Source organism: Bacillus rossius, chromosome 16 (genome assembly GCF_032445375.1).
Source record: "Bacillus rossius redtenbacheri isolate Brsri chromosome 16, Brsri_v3, whole genome shotgun sequence".
NCBI classification, from domain to species: Eukaryota; Metazoa; Arthropoda; class Insecta; order Phasmatodea; family Bacillidae; genus Bacillus; species Bacillus rossius.
The window spans coordinates 20,100,847-20,113,309 of NC_086343.1; the positions used below are offsets into that span (position 1 = coordinate 20,100,847).

Consider the following 12,463-nt stretch of genomic DNA (forward strand, 5'->3'; position numbering starts at 1 on the left):
GATATTCCGAGTTCCCAATGATGACAATGTTAGGCAATTGTGGCAGAAAGCAATTCCACGAAACAAGTTTGTCCTTAAAAGATCTCATTATGTATGCGAAAAACATTTTGTGGAAGATGACATTCTCACAAAAAATAAATAATAGTTTAAAAAACTAAAAACACGTTTTATATAGAAAACCAAACTAAAACTAAGAAAATAAATTTTAATAAATTTGAATTAAGAATAGTGTAATTTTTTTTATAAATATGAATTAATAATAGTGTCAATAAGAAAGTAATGTATTTTATTTAAAAAAAGCGTGGGGTGCATGGTGTCAATAGTTATAAATATTTTATTGACAGATAGGTATGAGTAGAAGGTTTATCATTTCGATATCTTAAAAAGCACCCCACGCTTTTTTTAAAATAAAATACATTATTTTCTTATTTACACTATTATTAATTTATATTTATAAAAAAATTACACTATTCTTAATTCAAATTTATTAAAAAAAATTCTATTTTTTAGTTTGATTTTCTATGTAAAGCGAGTTTTTTAGTTTTTTAAACTATTATTTATTTTCAACTTTTTTGTTTGGTTTATTTATAAAAGTGTTTTTTCCCCTCAATTTCTTCCAGGTAAAAATCCTTAAACTGTAAGTTTTGCTCTCTATCCAAATATATTTTTTGATATATCATCTGTCAAACTTATCCATATTTTCCGTGTTTGATGTCTTTTATTTAATGATTTACTGACCTTGGCATAGTTTGGAGTATTTGTAATTGCTTGGTGTAGATTTTCAGGTTGGTGTTCAAGTGGAATTTCAAAAATCTGCTTATCAGGTGTAGCTAATTAAGGTTATGCATATGGTGTTTGATTTCCCATCTGCTGTTGGTTTCACAGCAAAATTAAACCTCAATTTTTCCATGTTTCGTGAAATATTTGCATAAAATGTTGTTTTATAATAATGTTTCACTCTTGGTTATTTGGTAAAATGAAACAAAGACGTTACTGTGTTTCTCTATTTAACGAAAGAAACAACATTTAAAGCCCTTATTTCAGGGTTTTTTTCCCTTCATATTTTTACAAATATAGATAATATTCTCTTCAAGAAAGTATATTGTTCACAATAATCATCATAACCCACTCTCACTTTTCATTTAATTAAATGTCACAATATTTAGTAGGCTTTGTTTATATCGCGCCAAAGACAAACTGAAAGAAAAGAGTTCGCACATGAGCGAAATGGTTTTCTTTACATATGTCTTTGTTTCATTTTACCAATTATATAAATTGACAAAAATCTTATTTTGCAAATTGATTAATGGAATAATCTTATCAAATTAGTGTATTGTCACCTGTCCTCGATAAATATACAAAGTTTGAATGAAATCTGGCCGTTTAAAGTGGGTTAAAATCGCACCCAAAGGAGTCGGTTACAAACATACAAACAAACATACAGGTGAAGCTAATATAAAGCGTGTAAAAAGGAACACAAAGATCAGTTCGGAAACGTCATTGGAATAGTAAGTTAAATTTTATTATTTGTATGAATGTACTCTAAAAATTACTTATTTTTGTTTAGGCCCGACTTTTTAAAAAATGGAATTTATGATGTCTAATTTTATTAATGACCAGCACAACCCTGTTTGACAACACACCCTTATTTATTTATTAAAATACAAAATTTGCAAAACGAGTGCGGTATTTTCCTTAAAAAAATAATAAAAATCCCAAAATATATTATTCAGTGCTCTAAACTTTACTTTGCTATTTAAAAAGGCGGAGATACGAAATTCCAACTCGTTTAGGAGTAATCGCCGTTTGTAATTAACATTACAATACATGTGTATTCATGCGGTCGTCGCGATTATTTTTGCTTGCTGTGTATGTGCGTGTTGTTTGTTTTCGACAACGTATAAAAACGTACATATTTTTATTTCGATATATTTCCACCGCAAGACACCTGGCGCTAGAGTTGAATAGCGGACGTCGAACGAACTATGAAGACAGTAAGTTGTCACATTTATCTGGCGAGTGTCCAGACCTCCGCTTCTTAGACCGTGGTCTAGAGTATGAAAAGCACAGGTGGATGGAGACTTAGGCTGGGTTCACAATTAAAAAAATTAAGCGAGTGCATAGCAAGCCATGCACACGACCTGTGCACACGACCTGTGCGAACTGCGAAATCGGTTCACAATTGAATTCTTACTGTTAATTTCAGCCAATGAAATTTCGCGAACTATGCGACATCTGTCAGCTGTGTTAGTAAATAAACATATTAACTTTCAAAATAACGATAATACTTTTATTATCTCGACATTTTCTTACCACAATATGGTTAATAAATATAATAATATTTCTAGTCCCGCCAAAAAAGCACCCTGCTCTTCTCTCATTGGCTGTTGTGCCATGCGTACGCGACCGAAATAAAATATATTCATTTCACTCCTATGCGCACGACCTCGCTCCCATGCACACGACCAACTTTCTGCTATTGTGAATCGTTAGGTTAGGAAACATGGCGTTAATATCCTATGCACACGACCTACTGTTACTGTTACTGTTATTTTTTCAATTGTGAACCCAGCCTTTAGATGCTGAGGGTGCGAGACGGCGAACTTCAGATATGTTCGGAGACTGGTCCAGGGTAGGTGACCCTCATGGTCGCCGGGTCTCGTGTCGAGAGGTGAAGGTTCAGCACACCTTCACCCCCCCTCCCCCCCTCCAACAACACACGACGGGGTCACCTCGCGCAGCTCCGGTACCCGACCGCACGAAAGCACGCACGCGCTCCTGTTGCGGCGTTGCCAAAGTGTCGCCTGCGCGCTGTTGTTTTTGAATATATATATATATATATATATATATATATATATATATATATATATATATATATATATATTCAAAGCTGTTGTCCGATTAAATTAAGCTACCGAATGAACATAATCTTTAATGTTTATTTTATGTTAATTTAATGTTACTTTACATTAGTTTAAATTCAACAGCGCACACGAAATTTTTTTCCCCCTTCTTAACTTAGTCTAGGCTGGCTGGCAGCCTGGTGGGAAACGACTAAAGTCGCCCCCGAAACAACCAGTGCCACCAAACTAAATGCGGACAAAATGTCCAAGCTCCCACTCATTTGCATAGTAGTCTTTCTACTCTGTCCAACTCTTCTTCCAGAACCATCCTTCTGTTTCCCGGTAACCAACCTGCTTGCAATTAATGCATGAAATTTTGCATCCCGCATGTCAGTGCCCAGGGTTTTCCCTGTGTCTATGCAGGTTTTACCTGGGCCCAACTTATCTAGTTTTAACTTAGAATAGTCAGTGAGGGGAGTTAGTCATGGCTAAAACGTTGCCATGGCTGGCCAATCCCCTCCTAGCACATGATGCATGCTCCCTCTCCTGCATGGTTCATAACCTGCATGCCTAGAGCGTATAGGCTTCGGCCTGAGACGCACTTGGAGTCTTCCCTACCCAGACCCCTCCCAAATACACTTAGTAATTAGTTAGGTTAGGAAAAAAAAACTGTCCAGACGACGGGGGCGCGGAAGACTGGCCTCTTCGAAAAAGTACCATAACGGAAAACTGCCATAATTTCACAGGACGAGACGGAATTATACACTCCATGGAAAGAGTACAGTGGTTTTTAAAAAAAAATGCTTGTACTATGACAAGATATTAAATGTATACGAATCGACCGAAAACGGGGTTGAGTCTCAACAGATCGCAGCATGGCAACTGCTCTACCGAGTACAACACCCCGCCGCGGCAAATAAGTCGTCTGCAGACGATTCGAGTTCCTACACCAGATCTCGAAGTAGTGTATAGAATACTCGGTAGATTGCGCTGTCAAACCTCTAGCTGTTTCTCAGGTTAACTTTAAAGCTTACAGATAGCGCTTCTGACGGTGATTGTTGCAATAACAAATCATTTCCAGATCGCGGACGAGAAGAAAGAAATGTTTCCAAAAATGTATTCTTATTACGACGATTAAAAAAAGTACATATGGTAGTTTTCCATTATGGTACTTTTCCTCCTGTTTTGACGAAGGCAACGGAAAAGAGCCATAATGGAAGAATGCCATAACAAAAATGAACGAAGGGGAATTCTGCCAACATTTCTTATACATTGTAGGGATTGAGGAAAACGGCGTTACTCATAAAATCGTAATATAACTAGCTTCATAGAATTTACATTTTTGCACACTAGAATAATTGAAGTAATTGTAGATCATTATTTAAAGAGTGCAAATCCAACGCAAATATTCAAGGGTTTTCTTATGTAATGACTTGATGTAGGCTTTTGGACATACGCCATTGCTTAGCACATGTATGTCTGCAGAATAAAACTACAAAAAAACACAAATGACAAAAACACAAATTAAGCAAAATTGCTGTTGTCAGGATTTAACGCCACACAATATTCCACAACAGGAATATGGTCAACAAACAAGGAAAAAACAAAGAAAAATGGACTAACAGAACGAAAACCCCCCACAAATGATGACAGCACAAAAATTCCGAACCCCCAAAAAAAAAAAAATCAACACAACAGTTGAAACGAGACAAAAAACACAGCAAAACGAAAAGACGAAACAAACACAATAGTTTTCCAAAAAACAAAAAACAAAAAAGAGAAACGAAAAAAACCCCACAAATGATGACAGCACAAAAAATATTGAACCCAAAAAATTCAGCACAACAGTCAAAACGAGACAAAAACACGACCAAACGAAAATACGAAACTAACACAACAGTTTTCTAAAACAGAAACAAGTGACGTTTCGGGAACTGCTATCTGCTCCCGTCCTCAGGCAGAGACGCACATGGTACGGAAACACAGGTGCCTACATCAAGTCATGCACTCCCATTGCACAAATATTTCAAAGATAATTTCTTATGTAATGATTTCATTATTAGGGCGATAGAACACAAACATTTCAGATGTTAAGGTTTTTAATGTCCATATTAAATTAAAGAAAATGTATATTTAAGATGCTGAAATTCGAGGGAAATATTTTTGTGTAGTGTAGTTTGTTGGCACAGATCAAGCAGCACAGGCGCTCTAGGGGAGACATAGGCTATAGGCTCGTACATAGAATGTTGGTGAGCTTTACACAAGTTTGCAGTCTTTCAAAAATAAACTCTGCTAAAATGTTATCTATTACGAAATTAAAAATATTACTATGTGTAGCATATTATTCTGCTTCTTTAAAACTGTCAGATCAAATTGAAATTTTTTTGTGCCTTACGACACTTATAAACGAAATATGACACATACATTAAAAAATAGGTACCATATAAGCACATAGAATAACAATCAAAAACACACAAGGCATACAATGATACATATCAATAACTTTACGACAAAACACGAAACAACACAACACACAGATAGATAAAGTTCATAGTAACTGATTGATAAAGCTCATAGTAACTAATTGGTAACTAAAATAGTAACTGAAATGGTGTATACAAAATAAATATGTAGATTATAAAAGTTTTTTTACCAATGTTTTTAGATTATTCAAAAAGAGTTATAATTTTTTAAAAAAATTATAGTTACTAATGGTTTTAAAAGTGTCATTAATTCTATAATTGCAAGTTGAAATTTTTAATCCAAACCGAGATATTATGTCTGAAGCATCAAAAATGGTAATAAAACGTATAGGTATAATAAAATGTGTACCGCTGATTGAACGTCTAGTAAATATAAAATGAAAAATAAATTTATATAGGAATGCAGCATATTTAAAAGAAATTAAAAATATTAATTTAAGATTTTTTATGCATACTCTCAATTCTATTTAAATTCAAAATTAGTTATTTAATTCAGAATTACGTCACAAAATTCTACTTCGTAGCTAATCTTCAAGAAGCAGAGAAAGTTATAAATTTAATAAGACCTAATATCTTCAAGTGCAAATGATATTATCTACATGGTGGTGAAAAATAAAAACTTGGAATCCAATATAACTCGAAGGTATTAAAAGTACACACCACGTTTAATGTCATTTCTTACTATGTGATATTTCTAATTAATTTAATTAGTTTTTTACTAAATGTTATACAATAATTGCTATCGTAATTCAGAGACTTTGTTAAAGTGGAAACCAGAGCTGGACAGCTGAAATATCTTGCTGAATAGTTTCACAAACATATTTAACTTTTTTTATCAGCATCTTTTCTTGATCAATTTTGATTACAGTTGTAATAACATTTATTAAATATTAAAGAATAGTTGAGATAAACTACTACTTTGTGGAACACCTAATACCATGAAATTGGTTTTCAAATTTGACTGCAAAGCGTCTATGTGTAAGATAATTAAAACAAATATATACCACGCATTGCTTGACGAGGCCTAAAATTGATAATTTTTTAATAATAAGATTGTGTTGGAAAGTATTAAAGGCTTTGCTCATGTTGAAATAAATAGAATATTTTATTTATATCTGAATGCTAAACTGGCGCGCGCGCGCACATACACACACACACACACACACCAACACTCACACACATATATATATACACACACATAATACTATGTGTGTGTTAAAAGACGATCTTCCTGATTGAAAATATTTTTAGGAATAAAATTCATGTGCCTATTAACATTTTTTTCGTCAAAAACGTCTAAAATACTACATAACAATAGTTTGTGACTAAAATTTAACTGTCAATAATACTTCAAGAAAATATATACCGATAAATGGTTGAATACACAACTCACTGACTGATACACACTTAATTCAAATATTTTATGTACAAAAGCAAAAAAAATTTAAATGTTTCAATTGTTTGTTTGAGCTTTATTTATAACATTTTGGAATGATAATGCTACAGTTACTAAAAACTAAAACGCTACAAAACTAAAAAAAAAATATTTTTGCAAAATTCCGTTCCCCCGGAGAAACCCCCGGAATGGCCACCGCATGGGAAGCCCAAGAAAAGAAACGGGCTCCCCATTTGAAAGCCACCTGGAAGGTTTTTCTTCTGTTCCACCCACCGTTTCTTTGGTAGCCTGACTTGTTACAAGGGATTGTATTCCTACCAGATAAAATGCCACCATTTTGTCTGGGCAATCCGCCTTGGAGGAGCCGGGGCGCGAACCCGGGTCCTCCAAGTCACAAGGCAGGCGCTCTACCCCAGAACCAGAGTGGTAGAGCGGACACTTGCAGTCTTCTTAACACTGACATGATGTTATTCCACGAGATTAATGTAGTTTCGTGTATCATTAACACGTGCAGTAACATCTAACCTCGGTAACGAACAAATTTATGTATTCTTATGTTCTTCATGCAGTATGAATTATGTAATTTCATAACAGTGAAATATAATTTTTATAACTGGTCTGGCAATTTTTTAGTTGATTTTCTGCAAACAAATTTACAGTCCCGCTATACAATAATTATATAGAACTATAGACTAGTAAAAAAATATGTAAAGAGCATCCATTGTCGATGGTAAAGTTATTTTGAAATAAATGTTAGATATTAAAATAGTGTGTTTAGTTAACCTTGTTATATCACTTTTTTTACCGTGCTTAATATGCGCAGCTAATATTGGAAAGCTATTCAAACAAATGTTTGCAAATAGGCATTTTCCAAATATTAAATTAAATACTAAATCAATGATAGTGTTGGAGATGTCAAATTAAAAAATACATTTCATACTGACATCGCCGGAATTTTAGGTAATGATAGTACTGATCTTAAATCGATCAGTTTCTGAAAACTAAGAATTTAGATGACACTAGTTTTGTGAGATTTGCTTAATTATTTAGAAATATTCGCATTATTTGAATACAACTATATTTTATTGGAACTTGCATGAAGTACTTGCTGTACTCCTAAGTACAGAATTCTTGGTAATAGCTTACCTCAGGGTTAAGCAGGAGTATAAATGTTTTATTTCATACAATGAAACCCTCAGAAACTTGATTAAATCATCGGGATTATTAAACATGAACTTCTTTGAGTACACAACTACAGAAAGTTTTTATTTAATATTTGTGCACATCGCAGTGACATCACTATTTAATTATTTGTAATTTTAATTGTAACAAAAATTGGAATTCGGTGTTTTTATTTTGTATGTGTAATATTTCTAGGTGTGATAGTATAAATCATGTATTATGTTTTAACTGTTACAGTGTCAACAGTTTATTTAATGGTTGTGTATGTTTATTTTCGTCCAAAAAAATATCCTACAACAACTTTTCTTAAAATTTATTGTTTAACTTATTATGTTCGAACCTTTCCTTCAGTTCAACAACTTAAGTAGATATAATAATTTCGTTATGAAATTAAATTCTCCATACATAGTACACTTGATATTTTGAGATTATTACGAAATAATATATAATTTTATTTTAAATACATTTTTTTTGCAAACGTACGAGTTTCAAATACAAAATAAATACTTTAATTTTTTTTTTTTAATGGTTCTTGCAATTGGGGAGATATAATTTAGGACATACACCATTGCTGATTATAATGTTGCTGATTATAATGTATGTCATAAGAAACCTCAATTACAGACAAGAAAGATAAATTCGCAAACATACAGAAAACAAGCGAAACTCAGGGAACATCAAATCATAGAAACGTAGAAAGAATTGTTAAAAAAATTATTTCAGCACAGACGGACACAGTGGGAATTAGCAACAAGAACAATAAATAACTCACAGAATTGATTTTTAGTACTTATACAAAATAATATATTGGAAAACAGTTGACAAGGAATATTTCCCAATACTAAAAGAAATATATTATAATTTTTTGTACACCAAATGGCTTTGGTTATTTTTGCACATCTGAAATACGGTTTATCGAGGTATAACTGAGTATTTCTTACAATAATTGTCTAATAATTGTATACTTCAATTGATGTGTACATTCGGCAATTTTTTTTTAAACCATGGAAAAGATAATCGATCAAATATTCAACAATTTGGCTTTCTTTTGTTTTACCGTGCTTAATATGCGCAGTTAATACTAGAAAGCTATTCCGACAAGGGTTTACAAATAACTTTTAAATATTGGAGGTACTGGGGCAACACAAAACATAAATGGTAACACTATTTTGTAGTGATACAGTTATTTTCATGTAAATGTACAAATATGTAAGTTTTCGTGAATATTTCTGTTCCATTGACAAAGAAAATTTACGGTGCACAACGGCCAACAGAATAACCCAACGATGAAATTTAACAGATAAAAATTGGGAAGAAAAAAAAACCGGCGGCTATACAGAGACACACAGGTGAACCCAGCGATGTTACAAAACAGCGACGACAGCATAGTCGAACACCGTAAGCAACAGTTGAGCGAAAAAAACAGATATTCTGAAAACCACAACGATGGTAGCACAGAATAACACAGTATGTTTTTCCCAAGACAACAGTTGCGACGTTTCTTAACGCACAAACAGACTGAGGTTTCTCATGACATACAGTTTAATGAGTAATAGTGTATGTCCGAAACTACATCTTGAAACCTATTTTTTAAAATGTTGTTTGTCGGTTGAAAATTTATTCAATGAACTACACTGTTTTTGAAATTCACTTAGATAGGGGAGACCGGGGCTGGTTGTAACAGGGGCAGGTTGTAACAGGGCGAATAGTTCCACGACCAGCCACAAGAGCGTATCATCGTTTCAGCCATCAAGGCACATTATGATGCCTTCAGTGCGAGTGGTAACACTGTGGCAGTCGGACGATTTCACTGGCGACAAGAAGGAAAAATTTGTTTTTGGACGAGGTAAGTAAATATTGTTTGTTTGACTGACATGCGTATTGTACGTAATGTATAGGGAGTTTAGAAAATGTCTTCGAGGCAAAATAATCTCCTAAGCTTTAGGTTCTGATATGTTTTGTTGGCATTGGAAACAAATACAAACTATATGGTAAAATTAAATGTGTTCTATAATGATGTCACATGGGGTAGGTTGTAACAGCGAAATTAATCTGTTACAACCTGCCCCACGTACTGTTACAACCTACCCCGTGACCACGTTTACCTAATTTATTGTTCCTTTTAAGTCTTTTATGAAAGAAAAAAAATACATTTTAAACGGTTTTATCTTGTAGATGTAATTAATAACTTCCAGTCAAATTTTAATTTCAGATGCGTAACTACAAAAGAAAAACCGACAAAGGAAAATATTCTATTGACATGTTGGAGAAAGCAGCTGAAGTTGTAAGAGAAGGAAGATCTGTTAGGCATGCTGCGAAAACGTACAACATCTGCCATGTGACACTTGGGAGGTACATAAAAAAGAAAAACAAACGTAAGTTGCATTCATTAATGAATTTTCTTAATTACATCTGCTTGATTTCTAACATAAATACGTCTCAACAATGGGTTGTAAACGTTTTTTATTGTATTAGTACAAAAAATATGGTTTTGCGTAGTTTAGATTTTCTTATGTGAAAACAGGAGCAAAATTAACATAGGCCTGTATGGTTTTTCTATTGTTTCAGGTTTAAATGCAGTCGATATTAATTTTCGAGAGGAGTGGAAACCTTTGGCTGGTTATTATGGGAACAGACAGGTATTTACACCTTTGCAAGAGATCGCTCTTGTTTCCTACATAAAAACATGTTCTGACATATATTTTGGACTCACTCCACGTGATGTACGTCATCTTGCATTCTTATGTGGGAAGAAGTATAATGTTCCCATGCCAAACACATGGAGTGACAAAGAACTAGCAGGTGCAGATTGGCTCTCTTCCTTTTTAAAGCGCCACCCAGACCTTTCCATTCGGACTCCAGAGGCAACTAGTTTGGGAAGGGCTTCTAGTTTTAATCGTGCCAACGTTTCCAAATTTTTTGACAAACTCTCTGAAGTTTATGATCGCCATTCTTTCACAGCTAATGACATTTGGAATGTAGATGAGACCGGGGTCACTACTGTCCAGAATCCTTCAAAAATCGTAGCAAGAAAGGGGGTAAAACAAATTGGAGCAATGACATCATCTGAACGAGGGCAGTTAGTTACTCTAACTGTAGCAGTAAATGCTGCTGGAAATGCTATCCCTCCTATGTTTATTTTTCCTAGGGTAAGGTATTATGATCACTTCATCAGAGATGGTCCAACTGGATGTATAGGTGCTGCAAATAAGTCTGGCTGGACTACGGAGGTAGAGTTCTTGCTTTTTCTTAAGCATTTTGTTTCTTGTATTCGTTCGAGCCCAGAGAAACCTATCCTCCTCCTTCTAGACAATCATCAGTCGCATTTAGCTCCTGACTGTTTAGATTTTGCCAAAGAAAATGGCATTGTAATGCTATCGTTCCCACCTCACTGCACTCATCGCCTTCAGCCACTTGATCGAAGTGTTTTTGCCCCACTCAAAAAACAGATCAATACGGCAATGGATGCATGGTTGAGGAACAACAAAACACCAGAGAGCACAGTTAAGCCTATGTCAATCTATGATATTCCCTCAATCTTAAAGATAGCTTTTCCCACTGCCACAACGCCAAGAAATATCCAACAAGGATTTGAGAAATGTGGAATACATCCTTATAATAGGGAAATATTTCAGGATGCCGATTTCGCTCCTTCGTTTGTGACAGACAGGCCTGATCCAGACTTAGCACCAAGTTGTTCACACGATGTGTTCAGGGATTCACAAGGAACACCAGTTCAATCATTTTCTAACTGTTCCCACACACCAGAGAAGTTTTCTCCAGAAGTGGTTCTACCTCTTCCTAAAGTCGCTCCAAGGAAAAGGAAAGGAGGAAGAAAGACCAGGAAAAGTGCCATTTTGACGGATACTCCAGAGAAGAAAGCCATTGAAGAAGAATTTGCGAAACGAGGAACACCAGGCTTGATTAAGATAAAAGGGAATGTATCACAAACGCGCATGCCTGCAAAATCCACGCCCAAACGTTCTCTAAAACGAAGATCAGCAGAGTGCAGCTCATCAGAGGAAGAAAGCGAGTGCTTTTGTTTAGTGTGTTTGGAATCATTCTCTACAAGCAAACCAGGAGAGGAGTGGGTTCGTTGTCTAAACTGCCAGTTATGGTCGCATTTTTCTTGTGCAAAAAAATCTAAAATGTATATTTGTCATAATTGCCAATCAGATGAAATCTCTGAGTGAGGACCACTGTTCATTTAATATTTGACAAACTGAAGTTAAGCAAGTGAAAAAATAATAATTTTTGTTGAAATATATTGTATAAGTAGTAATTTGTTATAAGTAATCCCAGTAAAAATTATATTTTACCTTGTAGTAATGTTGTTACAACCTACCCCAATGTGTGTTACAACCAGCCCCGCCTCGGGGCAGGTTGTAACACTTTACACTTCCGAGGTTTTAGATTTGTACAGAAAAATATGCTAGAGGAAAATTTATGTAAAAATTGTTTTGTAAAAGTAGAATAACTACTGAATAAGTTAGCTCAGTCAGAAGTGCCGTTTATGTTATCCATGATCAGATAAAAAATAAAATAGCGAAACTGTTACA

General features: G+C 34.4%; 1 protein-coding gene across 1 annotated transcript; it reads left to right on the forward strand.

The window, feature by feature from the left end:
* Nucleotides 1-9,570: 9,570 nt before the first annotated feature.
* On the forward strand, nucleotides 9,571-12,463 carry LOC134540180 (uncharacterized). The gene is made up of 3 exons (XM_063382743.1): nucleotides 9,571-9,750; nucleotides 10,117-10,279; nucleotides 10,473-12,463. Exons 2-3 carry the CDS (start codon nucleotides 10,117-10,119, stop codon nucleotides 12,095-12,097), a joined length of 1,788 nt encoding a protein of 595 aa, XP_063238813.1. The 5' UTR covers nucleotides 9,571-9,750; the 3' UTR covers nucleotides 12,098-12,463.